The 21,628-nt window shown below is 41.9% G+C and overlaps 1 protein-coding gene across 1 annotated transcript in view; it reads left to right on the top strand.

Annotated features, from left to right (window-relative positions):
• Positions 1 to 20,717, top strand: part of adcy6a (adenylate cyclase 6a) — a 35,608-nt gene extending 14,891 nt beyond the window's left edge. Inside the window, exons 4-24 of the mRNA XM_068597338.1 lie at positions 8,183 to 8,332; positions 10,024 to 10,145; positions 11,133 to 11,244; positions 11,524 to 11,651; positions 11,757 to 11,915; positions 12,866 to 13,028; positions 13,836 to 13,964; positions 14,056 to 14,084; positions 14,177 to 14,324; positions 14,789 to 14,886; positions 15,579 to 15,666; positions 15,771 to 15,887; positions 15,987 to 16,145; positions 16,300 to 16,475; positions 16,985 to 17,011; positions 17,139 to 17,165; positions 17,270 to 17,402; positions 17,607 to 17,870; positions 17,963 to 18,167; positions 18,266 to 18,390; positions 19,375 to 20,717. Of these exons, the coding sequence (XP_068453439.1) occupies positions 8,183 to 8,332; positions 10,024 to 10,145; positions 11,133 to 11,244; positions 11,524 to 11,651; positions 11,757 to 11,915; positions 12,866 to 13,028; positions 13,836 to 13,964; positions 14,056 to 14,084; positions 14,177 to 14,324; positions 14,789 to 14,886; positions 15,579 to 15,666; positions 15,771 to 15,887; positions 15,987 to 16,145; positions 16,300 to 16,475; positions 16,985 to 17,011; positions 17,139 to 17,165; positions 17,270 to 17,402; positions 17,607 to 17,870; positions 17,963 to 18,167; positions 18,266 to 18,390; positions 19,375 to 19,503 (2,688 nt within the window). The 3' untranslated portion in view covers positions 19,504 to 20,717. The remainder of the gene's footprint in view (positions 1 to 8,182; positions 8,333 to 10,023; positions 10,146 to 11,132; positions 11,245 to 11,523; positions 11,652 to 11,756; positions 11,916 to 12,865; positions 13,029 to 13,835; positions 13,965 to 14,055; positions 14,085 to 14,176; positions 14,325 to 14,788; positions 14,887 to 15,578; positions 15,667 to 15,770; positions 15,888 to 15,986; positions 16,146 to 16,299; positions 16,476 to 16,984; positions 17,012 to 17,138; positions 17,166 to 17,269; positions 17,403 to 17,606; positions 17,871 to 17,962; positions 18,168 to 18,265; positions 18,391 to 19,374) is intronic.
• Positions 20,718 to 21,628: the final 911 nt, after the last annotated feature.

Raw genomic sequence — 21,628 nt, forward strand, 5'->3', positions numbered from 1 at the left:
ATTAGCATGTGTGACTGCTACAGTAGTAATCAAGTGCTATTTTCATGAGTTTAACATATAATTAAGGAACTACGTTGGTTTGTTACATCCCTGTTTAAAGCCGGTCTAAAGTTAGCAGCTCTGTTCCTCCTTGTTGGATTTGAGGAAGTTCGGTTATCTTACATTTTCCTCTTCATACTTCTATTACCGTGATTAATACAACAACACAATTGTCTCCTGATTTCCAAATGTGCTACACGGATCATCGACTAGTGAAGGATGGAGAACTTTTAGCCTGAGACATGCAGCGAGTTTCAGTCTCTGCCGCATATATAACATAAACATTTACCCTTTTGGAAGTCCCAGCATGCCCCATTCAGACAATCTTTTGGCATAAAATATATGTAATTTTTCCATTTTTAAACCGAACGACACAGTTTTTTGACTGAAACTCCTTCATAACAGGCCAAGGCTTTGTTTTATTGTGATTTATGTTGCAGATTCCGATTCTTTAGGTCCTAATCTTTACAAGAAGGCGTCTTATTGACCGCTCCAGGAGGCATTTTTTGGGGAATCTGGCTCATATCACGCTGGAAGTTCATAGTTACGATAAAAATATCTCTTAAAAGTGATTTATTTTTTTGCAGATATACATTTTTTCCGCAAGACTTTGCTGAACAAATACATACAATAAACACAAGTATTGGAATTAATTTAGGGTTCCTACAATGACTCAAACACAGGGAAAAACACACCAAAATTGGTTTCCACAGTTTTCACCGGGTTAAGACCTTCTTCTTCTTCAGGGTTATTGTTTTAACTCCATGTCTGAGTCTTTAAGCGAAACTCACATCCTCAAGTGTGTTGCTCACAACTCGGTTCCCCCGATCCGCCTCCGTACCTGAACATCCGCACAGAGGAGCGGCGCTACGTTCTCCCCCGCCCCGAACATCCCATTGGGAACGGGCCTAAAGTCACCTACTCGCCCACTTCCCCCCCCCTCCCTCTCCTTCCCTCCATCACCTCCTCAGCCGGCTGCACCAATCCCTGAACCGGGGTCGAGGACTGCAGGTCTTTGGAGGGAGGCTGTGGAATGTGGGTGATAGTTGCTAAGTGAAAGCAGCGCTGCTGCCATCTCCGATAATTCACAGCCTCCGTGGGTGTGAGTCTCGGGCCAACACTAAGCAGAACCTTTTTACAAGACTGAGAAAGAAGCGCAGAGGGAGGGAGGGAAGCTCTTCAACCACATTGGGTTTTATATAAAATCATCATCGCATCTCCATCCTCCATGCATCAGAATGAGCTCTTTAACAGGAATATTAAGTCAGGAGGTGAACGTCGTACCTGCAACACTTTTTTTTTTCCACTCGCAAATCAACAACTTCTAAACTGACGAGTGATTGCAGAGTGTCTGGGTGAAACGGATCTGTTTGAAGGGATTTAAAGTGTACATTGCAGAGCTTTTGGTCCACAGATTCATGCTGTATTAGTTCATTTAAGCTTCTGAACTTTTCCCTCTGCCAGCTGACTTGTAAAGGGTCTGAGTACATGGAGGGGTAAAGTGAAACCTGGTGTCAGCTTAAGAATGTTAAGATCTTAACTGAGGGATGGGTATCGTTTAGGTTTTTCCGATACCGGTGCTGAACCAATACTTTTAAAACGATACCGATGCCTAAACGGTGCCTGAACCAATACTTTTTTTTTTGCCAAGTAAATGTTCTTTCTTCAAATTAAACAATATATAAACTGTTTAAAGTATGCATCACATAAGATGGAGTGCGCTATGTTCCGAGCTATTTTAATAAAGTATCAATACCAAAAATATGCTAAATGTTATCATTTTTAAACCGCGCTACCTTTTTAGTATCGGCATACCGTGCATCATTACAGAGCAGTGTCAGGCTCAGGCATCGAAAGGAAGCACCGAAATCTGCGTCGTGTTTTCTTGACCTGCTGATTTTATTTGTCTTCACATTTGCATGTGCGTGAGCACACCTTCCTCTGATCAGCGCTGGGTGTTGGCTTAGTGTTGTTGAATGGGATGGAGAGCAGGATGAGAGGATTAACGGAGAGGTCAGGTCACACCTACTGCTGTGTGAACATGTTGTGGGAAAAAAAAGGAAAAGAGATCCTGGGCTGACATTCTGCCAACAGGACTGCGCACTGTCCGGAAAGCTCCGCTAGTTTGATGAAGATCTTTCTGTTTGAAATGGATTTGGCTTGTTGAGTGCAGACTATTAGTCACATCCTACTGTCTGTGAGAGGCGTTATTCATTATTTCATTGCACAGACGGACTTTATTTGTTTTTCCTGTTGATGCGTTTTTTTTCTTTACGTTACACCTTCAACCCGCCAGAACAGATTCTTTTTACGAATTTGCCGTTTTGTTTGTGGCCATTCGGTGAATGAAAGTCTACTATTGACTCTCTTTTAGCTACCACGGTGAGGTTACGGGCCAGAAAACCAAAACAATGAGCTAAAAGATGCACAAACCGCTGAGCGAAGCTGCAGAGTTGTGTGATAATCATCAGTGGGTTCATTCCTCTTTCATGCAAAATACAAGTAGGCATGTGACAGGATTCCTACGGTCATGGAATGCCTGGAAAACTCAAGACATTTTGAAATGGTTATTTCAAGGCCTGGAAAGGTTCTTGAAGAAAATAAAACCCCCAAAAAGTCCCCAGAAAACTCATAAAAATGTGTTATATTCATGTGTTCATGCCATTCATTTACGTTGAGTTTGATAAGATAAGCCGGCATCTATATACATTTTTTTATTTATTTATTGTCTCTCCTTTATTTGTGTCATTTAAGGTATACTGTATGCTTTGGAATCCTCGTTAGTTTAAATACTATATTTTTATCACTTTTTACTGTTTATACACAGATTTCACTACATGTTTGCTCATGGACGTTTGCTTAAAAGTCATGAAAATTTGGTTAAAAGTTATGGAAATTTGATTTAAAGCCTGGAAATTTGGTGAAAAATCCTTAGAAATTCATGGAATTATGGTTAAAAGTCACGCACATTTGGTTTGAAGTCATGTAAATCCATTGGTGAAAATGTGTATGAACCCTGATGTGATCCATTGTTGAGATGACAATCTTATCCAGGTACACTAGGACGCTGTTGAATGTCCCATTTGTCCACATTCGCTCTCACGCCGCTTTGTCCTCCTTAAAGAACATTCCCTCCCCGTCTGATGACCTTACAAGTCAATGTTTATAAACTCGCTGTCACGACCAGAGACTTCCTGCTGAAGTATATGACTGCTGCGCTAAATCCATCATCAAGGAGGAGAAAAACTATAAATAGAGTTTCTGAATGTTCCATTAGCGCTCTGGCTCTTCAGAGGGGTGTCACGAGCTGTGCAGTGGTGACGGGTGTCGTGGAGGGAAGTGTGAAGCGCTGCTGCTAACGGCTGCTAACGGCATTGCCAATGATGAGCAGCTGGATATCACTTTCTTTGTTTAGACATGTGTTTTTTCGTCGCGCACCACCAGTAGCCGTGTTAACCGGTCAGTGGGTCCACTACTTTGTTTCAGACGGAAACATCTCAACTGTCGGGTGGATAGCCCTGAAATCCTGGACGTGCATTCATGCTGCGCAGAGGATGAATCTTATTGACTTAATTAGTTAATCACTAACTTCGCATCCCTGAGCGCCGCCGTCAGGTTTGTGGTTTTGACTGGATGGCCGTGACATTTTGCACAAACCTTCATGTTACTTTTTTTTCTGTAGCACCATCATCAGTACTTTATGAGCACCTGCGGTGACAGAGTGTTAGCATAGCATGCTAACACTCTGGACCAAGAGGATGAACATGACACACATTAAACCTGCTAAACAACCTCACGTTGGCGTTGTTTCTGGGAGGATGAAGCTCAAAGCAACAGCTGTGCCTCAGAACAACCCCACAGTGAGCCTTGTGTCAACATACATATGAGTTATATTTAAGCTATACGTCATATTTATATTTCGACTAAAGTATTTTGCAGTAGTATCTCATGACTGAGATGAAGTTTTACAGACTTGTATGTTGAACTCATGTGCACACAGGGGTTGATTGCCACTGACACAGTTCATATAACCTTACCATCTTACGCTTCATGAGAATAATTGTGCAGTTATTAAACCCCTTAACGTCCTGTTTCCCACTTCCATCGCCCCCCTTAAGGTTGTGAAAATCATCTTGTTTCACAGTATTGCTCGGGCTCGTCCCACTTCCTTATTGAAGTTTTTCATGATGTTCACAATTAGAGAAGTTACGGCTGCACCATTCCATCAAATTATAATATCGTGAATTTATACACATTTCCCCCCCAAAACAACATTTTTATGTATTTGGTCATTTCAATTTTTCTTTCACAACTGCCAGTGTCAGTTTTCCGAACTACTTTATTTTACAAAGTCATTTACAGTTAGTAGTTTTTCTGTCGTATGTGCAGCAGACGTTCTTTGTTAAGCTCAGAGGAGGTCATTTAGTCAGCAATGCAGCCATGCAGCCATGTTGGTCATTTATTGATTCGGCCTTCATATCCTCCCTAAGCTGTCGGGGGCTTTTTTTGTTCGTGTGGAGAAAATACATTTTAATCTATGTTGTGTGTGTGTGTGTGTGTGTGTGTGTGTGTGTGTGTGTGTGTGTGTGTGTGTGTGTGTGTGTACTGCCGTTTTGCCCGTCTACATCAGAGCCGCTCTTACATAATGCCATTTTCATATCCCGGGATTAGGCCGAGGTCCTCTCCACAGACTGGCCGGCCACGTCCATCATGTCCCCCAGAGAGAGAATGACGACTGCTTTTACTGCAAAAAAAAACAACAACAAAAACTATGTGATGTTCCAGTGACGCCAACGTTCAATTCCTGGTTTATTTCTGTCTTCATAAGCCGAACATAACCCTTTTAGTCGGGCCCGTAATCATATTGGTAACTCCGTCATGAACTCCACCTGACAGGGAGTGAGCAATTCAGATGGTAATGCACAGCGGCGTGATTAGAATCGCTCTGGACCAAACCAGCGCCACGCGGGACGAGGTGCTAAGTCCCGACTTTTAGATAAATGAGCGTGTGGTCGAGCACGGAGGCGGCGGCGGCGGCAGGTGCGGCAGGAGCGCGGCGGCGAGCACAGGTAGCAGGGAAACGCTGCCGAGCGGCGCTCCTGAAGAGGTGGAGGGGAGTGCCGCCGCGTAAACACACACACACACACACACACAGGACCTCGCTGTGTGCGCTCTGCAAACCCACCGGCCCGGGCCCTCTCGAAGGAAAAGCCAGCAATTAGTTTTGAAGCCCGTGGGCTCGGACACACGGCGTGCGACGCCGTACCCGCGTGAAGGGAATCTCAACCGATGGATACTTCCAGTAGCTGCGGCGAGAACGCACGTGAACGTCTCTGACTACACGCACACACACACACACACACACGGGGAGGCATTCACCTGCACACACACACACACACACACACATCCTGCTGCAGGTTCCACTTTTGTCTCTCGGCTGTTTTTGCTTTATCAGTGAGAGTAATGTAAACAGAGCTGAGCGCTCTGAGCCATCTGCCTAATGTCACTGTGGCCCATATCTGTCCTGCTCTCTCTCTTTCTCCCTCCCTCTCTCCCTCTCTCTCTCTGCAGATCTCACTCACTCATACTCTTTTTACTCTTGTCATGCTCGCATTGTCTTCTTCCTTCCTCATCCTGCCTCCTCACCACTTATATCCTTCCTCAACATCTGTCAGTCTTTTCATTTTATCGCTTCGTCCATTATGCCGGTTGTCTGTTTTTACACCACGCCTTGTTGTTTGCTTTCTTCTTTAACTCGTCCATCTGTTTTATATTCTTCATGCACTTTCATCATCTTTTGGTATTCCCATTATAGTTTTTGTAGCAGCTGTATATGTTTCTATTAAAGCATTGTCTGGATCCCGATTGGCTGCAGAGTATCCATTAATTCATGATAATGTACTCTTACTAAGTAGTTATTGTGAAACTGCCTGTTCGACGTATTAAAATAATGCACAGGCTACGTTAAATAAATTAATACATTTTAATATTATTTTATTTACGAGTGCAGTCACTTGGAAAATATTGTTGGTAATATTTGAGTAGGCGCTCATTACCAGTCAGTAATGAATGGACAACGTGGATATATTGCTATTATTGAACATGAGCTGCTCGTGATAACAGACCCATCTTTGGTGATTTAAATGAAGGTTTTACTCTGATACTTTTCTTTATTTCTGAGGTTTTGCTATGCTTTCTTATTATTAGTATGTCTACTTAAAGCAGCAGCAGTTCTCGCCTTTATGATTCACTGGAAACATGTTTTTTAACAAAGCCTCATCATTTACATTATTCCTCTGGAGATACTAATATTATGACAGATTTTAAATGAATTTAAAGGCCTGTTGAATGTCTCTTTCACCAGACATGACAAACAAACCATTTACAGTGATTCATTTTGATGAAGATTATGACGTTTTAGGAAAAGATATATCCAAATATTAATTCTGGAAACTGTAAGGAAACTATGGAACTTGAAGGAGAAGTTATTTTTATGGATGACTTAAGAAACATGATGTACAGTTACACCGCAGAGAATTATAATAAAACTAAAATAAATTCACATGTAAATATTGTAAATCGTTATCTATTGTTATTATTCTAAATTAATGTGTAGCTCATTAGTCAACAAAGGAAGTCGAGATGTTTCTCTGGATGAGTTTCCAAAGGAATTTGTTCTTCTGACACTTTTGACCCAAAAGAGCGAGCTGATACATGAACGTTGTGATTTAGTTTCTTTGGACGACGACTATTAAGATGAATAAAATGAGAATACGTTAAATCGAGGAATTAACTTGTATTTATGATATGTGATGGGAACATTTAACAGAACCTTGTGTGTTTCCATTTCTACCCAGAAGATGTCAGTGTGTCAACGGTTCTGGTCGCTTTCTGTGGAAGTATTAATCATAAATACTTTAAACGACACAAAACGGAAAGATCAAAAAGGAGACTTCCTTTGTAAATTCATCTCATGGAGGGTCTTTTATCTGTGGGCTTCATCCTGGTGCACCGGTAGATTAATTACAGAGACGTGTGTCCAGCGAAGACAAAACAAACTGGTTTGTTTGACAGAAAGTGAATATATTATTTCATATTTACAGAAAGTTGTGATGAAAGTCTGTAAAGCGATATCATGTGCATGTAAAAACTAATACATGACAAAAAGGTTTTTTTTTTTCCTTCGAAACTTATTCAAAATGTCCGTTACGAACTCTTTAACCGAGCAGATTATTCTCCGTCATCGTGCGTCCTGATTGGTTGATTTGAAGGCCGTGAACTGCCGTCACACTGTGAGAGAATTGGTTCCTAAATCTCTGTCTTTGTTATTTTGGTCGGAGGATGTTTCTCGGAGTGTCATCCAGGAAACGGACCAGAAATTTTAACAAGTTTCTCTCGCGATTGTCAACTTGTTTTGTCCCGAAATCCCAGTGTGAAGGAGTCACAATGCCCAAAGAGTTTGTTGTGCGTCTCCCGGTGGAAACAAAACATGAGCGTAATGTTTGAGAGAAAAGATCGTCGATCACGTGACGCGCTGAACCAGTGTAATAAAAGCCCGTCAGCGGTTCATGTTTTTATGGAAAGATTTCCCGGTAAGGACTCGAGCGGATCTCTATCTGTCGTTATCTCTGTCAGCATCACTTCTCTCACTGTCAACAAAACCAGTTTTTATGATAATCAAGCACATGCAATATTTATTGACACAATTTAATTGTGTGTTTTCTCTTTCAGTAATGACTGAGGGTTTGACTTATGGAGCCATGCTGTTCCCAAAACAATAACTGTTTCACGAGAAATGTACCATTTGTGTAGTGTGATGAGAAAGTATTTTACTTTACACCTGCTTACTTTTATGCTTAAATCCTGATTCATTCACTTCCTCGAATGCTTCACAGGATATAAATACATTTTTAAATACTTGTGTATTCTGTCTTTATATGTAATAGTGCTATTCTAGATTATTTGTACTGTTTTATTGCTGTTTTTTTAATGTTATTTCACTACTACATCTTGCTTTTATAATCCTTCAATTTCCCCACTGCGGGACCAATGAAGGATTATCTTATTTCATCGTATTATCCGTATCCTCCGTTCTTCCTCGTACCTTAAGCTTGACCGCCTCTCCCCTCCCTCGTCTCTCCAGGTGAGCGCTAACGTCCTGATCTTCCTGTGCACCAACATCATCGGCATCTGTACCCACTACCCCGCCGAGGTTTCCCAGAGACAAGCCTTCCAGGAGACCCGAGGATACATCCAGGCCCGGCTACACCTGCAGAGGGAGAATCAACAGCAGGTATGAATTACCCACAATGCAACACACTCTGCAGGAGCCTCAGTGGCACCAGAACTATCTCCATTCACAAGGAATACCTTGTTTTTGTCGATGTTCTCTCCAGATACCTACCTACATTTAATCTATCGAGTGATGAAGCAATATAAAGTGATCTTTCTTTCGCTCCCAACATTAAAATTCTGCGCACGTGACTGCATGAAAACTCACTGGGATCATTTGAGCCCGAAGCCGGGGGATTGAGTCAGCGCTGACGTTGACGGAGGAACTGTGAACACTGTGATTTGGTCGCACGGGGCTGACAGTCGATGCGCTTCAGAATGTCAGTTCAGTGAGTCAGTTCACTTTCCAAAAGTTCATTTACATGTGAATACAGCAGTAATGAATGTTTGCCGTTCAGGCGTATCGGATTCATCGTCGCTTTCTCCATTGTGGGTTCTAATAATTTCATTTGGGAGCCCGTCAGTGGCGCCATGTCCCCTTTACCAGCTCAAGTTACTAGTTATTAATTATTACTCACAATGGAGCACAATGGTCAGATGGATGGATGGATGGATGGATAAATGGATGGGTGGGTGGATGGGTGAATGGATGGGTTGATGGATGGATAGATAGATAGATAGATAGATAGATAGATAGATAGATAGATAGATAGATAGATAGATAGATGGATAGATGGATGGATGGATAGATGGATGGATGGATGGATGGATGGATGGATGGATGGATGGATGGATGGATGGATGGATGGATAGATGGATGGGTGGATGGATTGATATATGGATAGATGGATGGATGGATGGATAGATGGATTGGTGGGTGGCTGCATGGATGTATAGATGGATACACAGATAGATATTTTTAGCGTCATAAGCACAGTTAACAGAGTCACTCCGTACACTGAAAAGCTTATTTTCGGTCCTCCTTCCACACAGAATTACAATAACTAAAACTTGTGATAAACATTAGAATACAAATTAAGAATGCAAAAAAAAGGGGCTATGAATGCTAGTAGTGTAAGAAAATATATCAAATAAGGCACCGAAACATGAGAGCAGTATTGCACAATCGGTTCCTTTATTATCCGGTACCTAAGTTGTTAATGAGATGTTACACTATTGATCTGCTGACTATGATACGCTGCTACGCCGTGTAGCTTATTACATTAAAACAACGTTTGTCACGTTCATTACGGGGTTTTTTTGGTGTGTGTTTGTCTTGATCACGGACAACAGCGCCGGGCTAGCGCCGCTATCACGACGTTACCGTCGCTGTTAGCCGACTTATGAGGCTACTGAGTTAGCAAATTAACCTCTTAAACAATTATTTTATTGGAACGAAATGACCCACCTTGAATAAACGTAACAACAATACGACTTTTAATGAAACATCGCCTCGTCTGCCGGCGTGAGTCACGGCAGAGAACAACTCCCATGATCCCACGCTCCGTCACAAAGTCATCAAATTGTGTATTTGTTGTTGTTTTGATTGAAGAGGTGGGATGGTAAGAGGGGGGGGGGGAGGGGGTCGGTCTAAAACTCAAACATGTTGCCTGGTGATTAAAATAAAAACACTCACACACATAGACAATATTATTGTGAATGACACAATCTGCATTTTGTTTCTTTTTGTGTGTGTGTTTGTGTGTGTGTGCATGTGCGTGTGTGTGTGTGTGTGTGTGTGTGTGTTTCCAGGAACGTCTGTTGCTTTCAGTGTTGCCAAGGCACGTTGCCATGGAGATGAAGGCTGACATCAATGCCAAGAAGGAAGACATGATGTTCCATAAAATCTATATCCAGAAGCACGACAATGTCAGGTCAGCCGGGACGCTCGGCCTCAGCGCCGCCTTTCATGTGTTTTTTCCACCATGAATTAAAATATCAACTCACTTTACAAACCAAGTTTTCCGTCTTCGTCGAGTGATTTTTATTTCTTTCTTTTGGTGCGAGATGCTTTCAGGCCGAGTCACGTCTTCCTGAAAACATGAGAATTGGTTTCGCGGAATTCCAGGAAATCAAACACGACACAAACACTTTTTTTCCGTAACTCATCGTGAGAATGATTCACAACACACACGCAGACACGCACACACACACATACACGTACACACACAAGCACACACACACACGCACACGCACGCACGCACACACATGGACACACGCAGACACACGCGCATGCACGCATAAATGCACGCACACATGCACACACGCATGCACGCACGCACACAAACACATGCACACACACACGCACACGCACACACAATCACACACACATACACACACATGCATGCATGTACGCACACATACACACACATATACACACTAACACACATACACACACGCGTGCACGCACACTAGACGCACACATACATCACATGCGGACACACACACTAACTCACAGTCATCAGAGTGTTCGGCAGCGTGGAGGCTAATTAACACTAGTGAGGGAATACTTAATCACCAGCAGCCAAGATAAGATAATCCCCAAAGATGGAAAGCTTCGGCACACATTCAATTACAGCACTGAGCAAACACACACAGCCCCTCTGTCCCTCACACACACACACACACACACACGCACACACTCTGGCACATATCTTCTTCAGAGTTTAAGGTCAAACTTCCTGCCTCTCAAGGTCAGCCGCCAGGACAGCAACATGTTGCGCTCCAGTGCTGCCGCTGCTGCTGCGTGGGGCCGGAAATATAAACCGCAGTTCCTTCAGAACGGCGACGCTGCTTTGATGCTAAAACTTCAACACCGGATCTCATGTTTGCCCTTCCCTCCTCTTTCATGTCGTCCTCAGTATTCTGTTTGCCGACATCGAGGGTTTCACCAGCCTGGCCTCGCAGTGCACGGCTCAGGAGCTGGTCATGACCCTCAACGAGCTCTTCGCCCGTTTCGACAAACTGGCGTCGGTAAGCATCCGCACGGGCCCGCCGGGCAGTTTGACAATAGGGGACATGTGGTCCAGAAAGTGCAGATAGTGCAGGTGGAGGTGTCTGATCAATTGTTCAACTGATCCCAGTCATCACAGTTGAAGAACATAAATCGGCGAAATCGCATCGTTCTCCCCTGAAAGATACGACAGCTACAAAAAAAAAAAAATGCTATTTCTTTTTTATTGAAGTCCTCAGATCCCTTTTTGGACACTTGTGATCTTCTCCCTCCCCGTCCTCCCCCTCTCCCTTTCTCAGGAGAATCACTGTCTACGTATTAAAATTTTGGGCGATTGTTACTACTGTGTGTCCGGGCTGCCCGAACCCCGAGCCGACCACGCCCACTGCTGTGTGGAGATGGGCGTCGACATGATAGAGGCGATCTCGTGAGTGGGGAACGGTGTTTGCACGTGTGTGTTTGTTTTTTTTCAGGGGGGGGGGGGGGGATTTTGTTTGATTCCACTGACCGTGCGGGCCGTGTGTGTCTGCAGGCTGGTGCGCGAGGTCACGGGGGTCAACGTGAACATGCGCGTCGGGATCCACAGCGGGCGAGTGCACTGCGGCGTGCTCGGACTCAGGAAGTGGCAGTTTGACGTGTGGTCGAACGACGTCACGCTGGCCAATCACATGGAGGCGGGAGGCAAAGCGGGGTGAGGGACACACACACACACAGGTTCACAACACAAAACACACCACAAAAACAGCAGCTATCCACTGAATTTAATGTTCTTAATCACACGAGGAGCACTTTATAATAACTACACACTATTTAGCATTAGTAAAGCATGATTAAATACTTAAATCATCATTTATATTTATAAAGCATTGTTTCAACGTGAAGACTCATTCGTAACTCAATAAGCAATTCATGAACACAGTTATAAATGTTTTAGTAAACATGTTTATAAAGCATGTCAACCATTAGTGCATCATCTATAAGTCCTTAATAAAGTCCTTGGTTTGCAATATATATTACTTAATTTAAAAATATGGAATCCATTATTTATAAAGTATGAAACGCCAATCATGAAACGCACAATAGTCAACCTTATTAATCAAAAATAAAACATTTATATCTGTGTTTATGTTGTTGTTAATGCTAATATGTTTCTCTCTTTTTTTCTTAAACTTTTAAACTTTTTGCACTTCATTATTATTATTCACTTTATGTTGGACAGAAAAGAAACGTACTTTCAATCTTCTGCATGTTTGCGCATATGTAAAATTGACAATAAAACTGACTTTGACTTTGCGTGTTAATGAGTTACTAATGAATATTTATGTTGGAACAATGCTTTGTAAATGATGAATTAAGTGTTTAATAATGCCAAATAGTGTGTAGTTATTATAAAGTGGCAAAAAAATGTTTACATGGATGCTTTATAACCAATAAAGTAAAATGGGTTAACTTAAGATACTGTTTAATTGTATACGTTCCTGACTAATTCATATATAAATACACAGATAATATGAAGATACTTCTCTGTATGAAAAAAAGCACAACAGTAACGTTGGTGATTCTGCAGCTGCGTGCTGCGTTCAGAAGAGTGTCTGGTTCTGCATACAGCAATAAATACAGAACTCCTGTGTCTTTCCGCAGGCGGATCCACATCACGAAGGCCACCTTGCAGTATCTCAACGGAGACTACGAGGTGGAGCCGGGCTTTGGAGGCGAGAGGAACGTGTACCTGAAGGACAACAGCATCGAGACCTTCCTGATTCTCGGCTGCAGCGAGAAACGGGTCTGTGAGCAAAACCAGCTTGTGAGTAAATATATTATTATTATTATTATTATTATTATTATTATTATTAGATTATTTAAACATACGTCACGTTTCTGTATAATTGTTTTGCATGAAAATGTTACCTCTATATTTCTATACTCTGAATTAAATTAATTTAATTTAATTTATATGAATATCACGTTTAAGTACTTTTATACACATTTTTTATTCCATCTGTATATTTAATATTCTTCTTACTGTTAATTTTGTTTTATTACCGTACTGTTATTTATATAACTTGATTTTTATCTTTATTTACTGTGAGCAATGCTTCTGTAATCCTGTAATTTCCCCACTGAGGGACTAATAAAGGGTTATTTTATCTCTTATCTTATCTTATCTGACCTTATGATTATTGCGCATTAGCCTTTTAGCACACTCTCACACACACACACACACACACACATACACACACACACACACACACACTTTTTCACAGCACATATCTAAAATTTAAGTATGTGACAAACAAATCTTTGGCTGGAAAACATAAAATAGAATTCAATCATCAAGTGACCTCTCCATTCGGATGTCAATGTGCTTACGCATATTTAATCCTTTTGATCAACGGAGTCACTGTTACATAAAGAACGGTGAAGTCGGCATAATCTAAACAGAGAGAGTGAAAATATTAATCTCTCTCGGTTCCTACGCTAACTCTACGCTCCCCTGTCGCGGGCAGAATAAAACAATAACTCTTCTAGTTTGCGTCGTCTCTTTGTATTGTTATTGACTGTGTTGTGTGAGAACAGCCGGTCAAGCCTTCGTGCTCTTCCCTCTGAGCAGAAGGAGGAGAAGGCAATGATGGCGAAGATGCAGCGGACGAGAGCCAACTCCAACGAGGGTCTGATGCCGCGCTGGGTCCCCGACAGAACCTTCTCCAGGACCAAAGACTCCAAAGTCTTCAGACAAATGGTGAGACTTGACCCCGACGCGCTGGCGTCCCGCTGCCAGAGCCGCAGCTTCTCTGGGAGAATAATGTGTGTTTCTTTTTCTTCCTCTTCAGGGGATTGATGAGAGCTCCAGTAAAGACAAGTGAGTGCCGCCGCCGCCGTTGTCGTTTGCATGTGTGAAAGGCGGCCGCACCGCTCGACTTGATTTCACCGACAACGTTCATCTTTTTGCAGCCGCCATGTTCAGGAGGCCATGAACCCGGAGGACGAGGTGGACGAGTTCCTGGGGAGAGCCATCGACGCTCGCAGCATCGACCAGCTCAGGAAAGACCACGTGAAGAAGTTTCTGCTCACCTTCCAGACGTCCAGCCTGGAGAAAAAGGTTCAGATCTAGTTCATGTCATGTCTCCATAGCCATATGTCTTACAATATAGCATGTTTTCTGGTGATTCAATACTCTTCATGAAATAACCACATGGTAAAGTATATTTCTATTAAAGCTTTCTAGTCCTATTAAAGCTTTCTAGTCAAGTGAAATTATGAAGATAAAATAGATTGAAAAGTCTAACCATACACTAACTTTGTTTACATGCATGCACACAAATACATATGAATCTGATTAAGACAATAATTGGATTTAAGTGAAGAGTTCAATCAGATTTTAGACGACGTAACTGTGTATCACGATATCTCGATGTATGTTTTTTTATCACGATAATGTGACGATAAATGATCATATTTGAATTATTCCCCAGTTGTGGTTATCACATGTGCTCCTTCAACTTAAATATAATCAGTGTCCATGCCACCGGCTGCTGCTCATCTCTGACTCTCTTCTTCTTCCAGTATTCCAAGAAGGTGGACGATCGTTTCGGAGGCTATGTCGCGTGTACTCTACTAGTATTCTGCTTCATATCCTTCATTCAGATTGTTATCTTTCCACAGTGAGTACTTCAAACGTGCACATGCCAGTATGTACTGTGTTATTAGTTTGGTCTGGACTGAGATAGCTCATTGGACCATTTTAGTGACTTTCCTGTGTGTTTGGACTATTAGTCCGTTAAAAACTAGAAAACCAATTTGGGCTACAGACCTCCTTTTCCCCAAACCCCAAATTAATTCCAATAATTGTGTTTATTGGATGTATTTGTTTAGCAAAGTCTTGGGAAAAAATGCATATCTACAAAAAAAAAAAAATCACTTAAAAAAGATATTTTGATCATAACTATGAACATCCAGCATGATATAAGCCAGATTCCCCAAAAATGCCTCCTGGAGCGGTTAATAAGACACCTTTTTGGTTAAGAAATTGGAAAAAAATCTGCATTTTATGCCAAAAGATTGTCTGAATGGGGCATGCTGGGTATTAAAGGTTAAGTATCATCATAAACTCTTTGAAAGTAAAAAGACGGCAACAATATTTGATTCTTATTGGTCTTGTTCCATAATATTACAGATGGAAAGTTGCTGTTTGGTCATGTTTAATAATGAAAGTCAAACTAGCGAATGATCCTGCCTGAATACAGTCTTTTTTCATGCTATATATATATATATATATATATATATATATATATATATATATATATATATATTGTGAAAGCACCTTTAAACTGTGTGTGTGTTTCCTCCCCTGCAGCACCCCGGTCATGCTGGGAATCTACATCAGTATCTTCGTCATTCTCGCCAACATCCTTTTTATTTGTGCCATATATTCTTGCATCAAGGTAGCGCAAGTTTTGAAATCGCACAATACCACAATGTACATTCTGCCTGTGCGTCATTCGCCGTTGGTTTAACGTGTAAATCGTCGTTCCCGTCCTCCTCAAAGCTCTTTCCAGCTGCGATGCAGACCGTTTCCAAGAAGATTGTCCAGTCTCGCACCAACAGCACGCTGGTTGGAGTGTTCACCATTATCCTCGTTTTCATCTCCGCCTTTGTTAATATGGTGAGATTAAAGAGACGGACAGCACATACATACACGTCAAAAACCATGCTGACTCTGTGTGCGTGTGTGTGTGTGTGTGTGTGCTCGGCTTCACCGCAGTTCTCCTGTGACACCATGAGTTTGGAACAATGTGTTGCCGAGCAGCTGAACACCACGGCGGCGCTGGTGACGCCGTGTTTGATCCGCAGCTTGAATGTGTCGGCTGACGGGGGGCTGGAGCTCTGTCCCAACCGAGGACCCTCCTGCCCGTTTCCCGAGGTGAGCTCATTGTCGTGTCGCCGCTTCACTGTTTGGGGTTTCCAGGCTCTTCAAAAACATTTTTAAAATGCCACATTTGCATTTTTGCATTTGCGTTTCATTCCGAGCTCTATTGTGGATGATAACAGCTCTCTTTTGTGGCGCCGCTCTCCAGTATTTCAGCTACAGCGTGCTGCTGACGCTGCTGGCCTGCTCGGTGTTCCTGCAGATCAGCAGCATAGGGAAGCTGGCCCTCATGCTGCTCATCCAGCTCACCTTCCTGCTGCTGGTGGAGTGGCCACAAGTAGCACTGTTCGACAACGCAGACCTCTTTGTCACCTCCAATGCCATGTAAGTGCCACAGGCCCGGGGAAAAAATGCTAATGCAGAGGGGATGCAGATAATGTCGCGTGAATTAAACCCGGCAGCTTGTTTCATGTGCCGTGGAGAGGATTGAACTTCAATACTTGTTGAAAACACAACTCACTATTGATGGGCACCATGGGGATCGAGAAATGGCACTAAATGCTTCTCCTCTATCTTTAGACTTTATTTAGAAACAAAAAGGTTGCTCATTTTTTATCAGCTCAGTTTGCCAGATTTTGTGAAATAAAAATTGTTTGAACATTTTTATGTTACCCAAACTAAGATCAAACTAAGGTCTTTTAGTATTATAGTAAATAATGTATAGGTACCCATATCAAATGTTTGGAAACTATACCCCGCCCCTTTTGGACATTGTCCCTATCTGTGGCATGAATTAAAAGCATATATGACTTTTAATACAACATCAACAGTCAAGAACTTTTGTCTATTTCATTATTTGTTCTGTTTTTGTTGTTTTTTTCCTTCCTTTTTAGTGATTTAAATGAAACTAGTGCTCAATGGTAAGAATACACATCTGTATTAAGACTCCAAAGAAACACTTTGAACTAATTCATATTATAATAATTATTTAGTTAATTTGTATTGACCAGACTGTTTTTGTGTTGTTTTGAATGTTTTTACTTTTAGGTCCAGTTTAAATGAAACTACAAAGTGGTGAGATTACATTAAGTGTTACTTTTGAAGGTTTTTATGTCCTCTTCTATCATTTTAAAGCTGTTTCTTGCCTTTAATGTGACCATGTGTTTGTCACTTTGCAGCCCATTCGTTGTGACCAAAGTGTCCCTGAGGGTCATGACTCCTGTGATCCTCACAGTGTTCGTCCTGGCACTCTACCTGCACGCCCAGCAGGTCGAATCCACCGCACGCCTCGACTTCCTGTGGAAACTACAGGTATGTTCAGCGTCCACTAGAGGGCGACATCTCCTCACAACGCCGCCGAGGCTGCAGCAGACGATGCAGCGCTCTCACAGTTTATTAATGTCTTCTAATAGAATATCTGCAATCTTCTCTACGCCCTCGAACCCTGCCAGACATTGTATCACAGCATTTATGAACGCTGAATATATATATCTAATAAAGATATTTCCCTGCCAGGCCACAGAGGAGAAGGAGGAGATGGAGGAACTGCAAGCCTACAATCGTCGCCTCCTCCATAATATCCTGCCTAAGGACGTAGCCGCTCACTTTTTGGCGCGTGAGCGCCGTAACGACGAGCTGTACTACCAGTCCTGCGAGTGCGTGGCCGTCATGTTCGCCTCCATCAGCAATTTCTCCGAATTCTACGTGGAGCTGGAGGCCAACAACGAGGGAGTGGAGTGTCTCCGGCTGCTCAACGAGATCATCGCTGACTTCGACGAGGTAAAGTTTGACCCCCCCCCTCCTTGTCCCTTCTCCCCCCTGTTTGACCTTTGCTTGTAAGTCACGCAAACGTGATCGCCGTCTGTTCTCAGATCATCAGTGAAGAGAAGTACAGGCAGCTAGAGAAGATCAAGACCATCGGCTCCACCTACATGGCCGCGTCCGGCCTCAACGACTCCACCTACGACAGAGAGGGCCGCTCGCACATCATCGCGCTGGCCGACTACGCCATGAGGCTGAGGGAGCAGATGAAGTACATCAACGAGCATTCCTTCAACAACTTCCAGATGAAGATAGGTAAGCGCGACGCGCATTAAAAGCTCTCTAATGGAAGGGGAAACGGCGGCAGCTTCGGTGATGCAGTGAGGGAGTTTCTTTTGGTCTTTACTTACCAGGTCTGAACATCGGACCCGTGGTGGCCGGGGTCATTGGTGCACGGAAGCCTCAGTATGACATCTGGGGCAACACGGTCAACGTGGCCAGCCGGATGGACAGCACGGGCGTACCTGACTGCATACAGGTGGGTGTCGTGTCACGGCTGCGTTGTACGTTCATATTAATTCAAATAGGTTTAAATAATGTTGCATTCAGCGGTCACTTTAGCAGGTACACCTCTTCAATGTATTGCGGTTCAACACGGCGGCCATGAATCCTATTTTTCCGACGTTTATAATGTTGAGCTTTTACTGATTGTTGTGTGTCTGTACATTCAATTGTGTTTATTGCTGAGGTCATAGTTAAAGGTGGTGTATGAGAAACAATATTAGAAATGATTCTGCTACTAACTATGACCTCATTGCTCAAACCTGTTATTTAATTAACGCCTCTGTGACAGTGTCAGCAAGAGGATGTTACAGGCGACAGTTAAGGCCAGTCAATTTTATTTACATAGGCCAATTTTATTAATCCAAAATGTGTCCTCAGGGGGCTTTACAATGTGTACAACTGCAGAAACAACATCTTCAAAACATTTAAATCAAACTCAAGCAAAACAAGAGAAAATATATTCAATTTTCATATTGCAGTAGAGACAATCAGAACAACACAAATAAACACAGATTGCGATCATATATGAAGAACATGTCGCCAAACAGAAATGAGACCTTGTGGCAGAACTGCATTAGATGGTTGAGGTGTACCTAATAAAGTGTCCACTACCTGGTAGATTATTGCCAGAACTCACGTGTCACAGAGTGACACCTGCAGAGATAATTGACCTTTATTTCACCACATCGATAATACATTCATCATAGAAGTCGACTATGTGTAGATATTGACTATAGAAGTTTTAAATGGAGATTTTATTGTCATTATCTGTGGAATAAAGCTTTTATTTTACCCAATTAAATTAGAGAAACGGTTGCCTCATATCTTCCACCGTCACACTTTAATTGAAGACGAGGCAGCCAGAGAATAATAGTGAACAATGCGTTGCGTTTTTTTCCACAGTTTCCACAGCTTTTATTTAAATGTGCCTTTTTTTTCCCGCCGTTTCTGCCCCCAGGTGACGACAGACCTCTACCAGGTGCTCGCAAACAAAGGGTACGTGCTGGAGTACCGGGGGGTGGTGAAGGTGAAAGGTAAAGGCGAGATGACGACCTACTTCCTGAACGAAGGACCGCCCAGCAGTTAGCAGCCGTGGCAACAGCAACAGCTGGGGACGACGCCCACTTCAGAGACACAGCGCCAGCGAGCGGAGGACTCACAGAGTGAGCCCACGGCTTCAACTAACTAGAGACGCCATCACTTGAACCCCAAGTACGGAGGAAACAAATAGCTCAACTTTGAAAGACTTGAATAAGGAAAGTGTTCTTTGAGGAGAGGAACATGTTCTGGTTCGACAGCCATTTTGGCTCACGTACATGTTGAAGGACGCGTGTTGTTTCTCATGTCGAGCCTCTCTCAGGCTTCTTGAAAGATGCAAAGTCTGTTTATTTAAAACAACGCCTTTTAGCCTGTGTCAAAAGAAGATTAACGCTGTACATAAGGCTACTTTTTATTTTTACTCTGAGGTTTGTTTGTTTTCCTTCTCTTTTTTTTAATTTCACATGAAATATGAACAGGTACTCATACTTTTGTTTCTGAATTAATTATTTATTTAGATCTCGATGTTTTGTGCAAAAGGTCCTTTATGAAAAAGTGTGAATACATAACGTGCACAAATATCCAGTTTATTACACGTTTATAAGTGTGTATGTACATGCATATTTGTGTGTGTATGAATATATGTATAAACTGAGGAGGAATATATTGACCAAAGACTAAAGTATTTACTAAAAGCAAGGCAAGACATGTTTGATATGATCTCGCTGAAGTCACAATGATCACCGCCTCTGTGTTTCTGGGGCAGAAGGCCTGAACCCTCGTGTATTTTGGGCCAACCGCTTCACCGTTTTCATAGAAATATGTACAATTTAATTTATTTCCGCCTGTTATTCAGGCAACAAAGCCGATCACTTTTCACTTTAAATCGTGACGTTGCCACTCAACCTCGAAAAACTAAATTACTTAAGACGACTAAGGATGTTATTAGAAGGCGATATCTGAAATCTATATTTTGTATCTCTGAGGACTAGAAGTAGCTCCAGCAGGGAGTAGGATCCTCTTCATCCTCGTTCCATGTCAGAGTGGTTTCCTTGGAGCTGGAGCGGCCCGCGAGCAGTTGCTCTCAGCCCCTTACAGTCCAGCGTCACGCTGCTCCTTCCCTTTCACAGAAGTATTTTTGTTGCTGACGGAAAGGAAGGAACTTCAAAATCAGAGCCATCAGGAGGGGGAGGGGGGGGATAACCTCGGATTTCAATGCAGTGGTACCACACAGCCGGATTCTTCCATGAAGAAGAAAATAGATGAAGGAAATATATATATGTATGTATATATATATATATATATATATATATATATATATATATATGTATATATATATACATATATATATGTATATATATACATATATATATATATATATATATATATGTATATATATATACATATATATGTGTGTGTATATATATACATGTATATATATATATATATATGTGTGTGTGTGTATATATATATATATATATATATATATATATATATATATATATATATATATATATATATATATATATACATATATATATATATATATATTGATTTTTGACTGAATACTGTGCTTTGTAATCCTGAAGGGGCATAACTATTTTCACTGTGAGGTTTTTATGATACGACAAAAACTGCTTTCTTGCCAAACATAACCGCTTTGAAGCATGTCTGATTGTGGTATCTCCTTTTCATTTTGGTTTGTTTTAAACGTAGGGTATTTTGTATCACTTCTGTATCCATCATTTGTATATTCTTAATGTTATTATTATTATTATGATGATTAATTATTATGCTTATTATGATGATTCCATTCCAATGAAAAGGATCAAAGACCAGCACGCTTTCTTGTAAAATGCCAGTTGTAAAGCTCAAGCTCACTGGTACCAACTGATCAACTGCAGCCAGTGAACCCAGCTGTTCAGTCCTCGCGTACAACACAGTGTTTAGCTGGCGATGGGTGTGATCATGTATAGTAAGTAATAACCATTAGCTGCCTTTGCAGCAGAACCCGAGTGGTGTATGCTCACGCAAGCATAAGCAGTAACACACACACAAACACACACACACACACACACACACACATATAGACAGATGATTCACTGTGCTTTTTTATTTTATTTTATTTATGCCACTGCTGCAGTATTGTAAATCTCAGTCGGGCTTTAAGGTGA

Source organism: Clinocottus analis, unplaced genomic scaffold (assembly GCF_023055335.1).
Source record: "Clinocottus analis isolate CAN_PGR_092001 unplaced genomic scaffold, fCliAna1.0.p SCAF_4, whole genome shotgun sequence".
In the NCBI taxonomy this organism is placed as follows: domain Eukaryota; kingdom Metazoa; phylum Chordata; class Actinopteri; order Perciformes; family Cottidae; genus Clinocottus; species Clinocottus analis.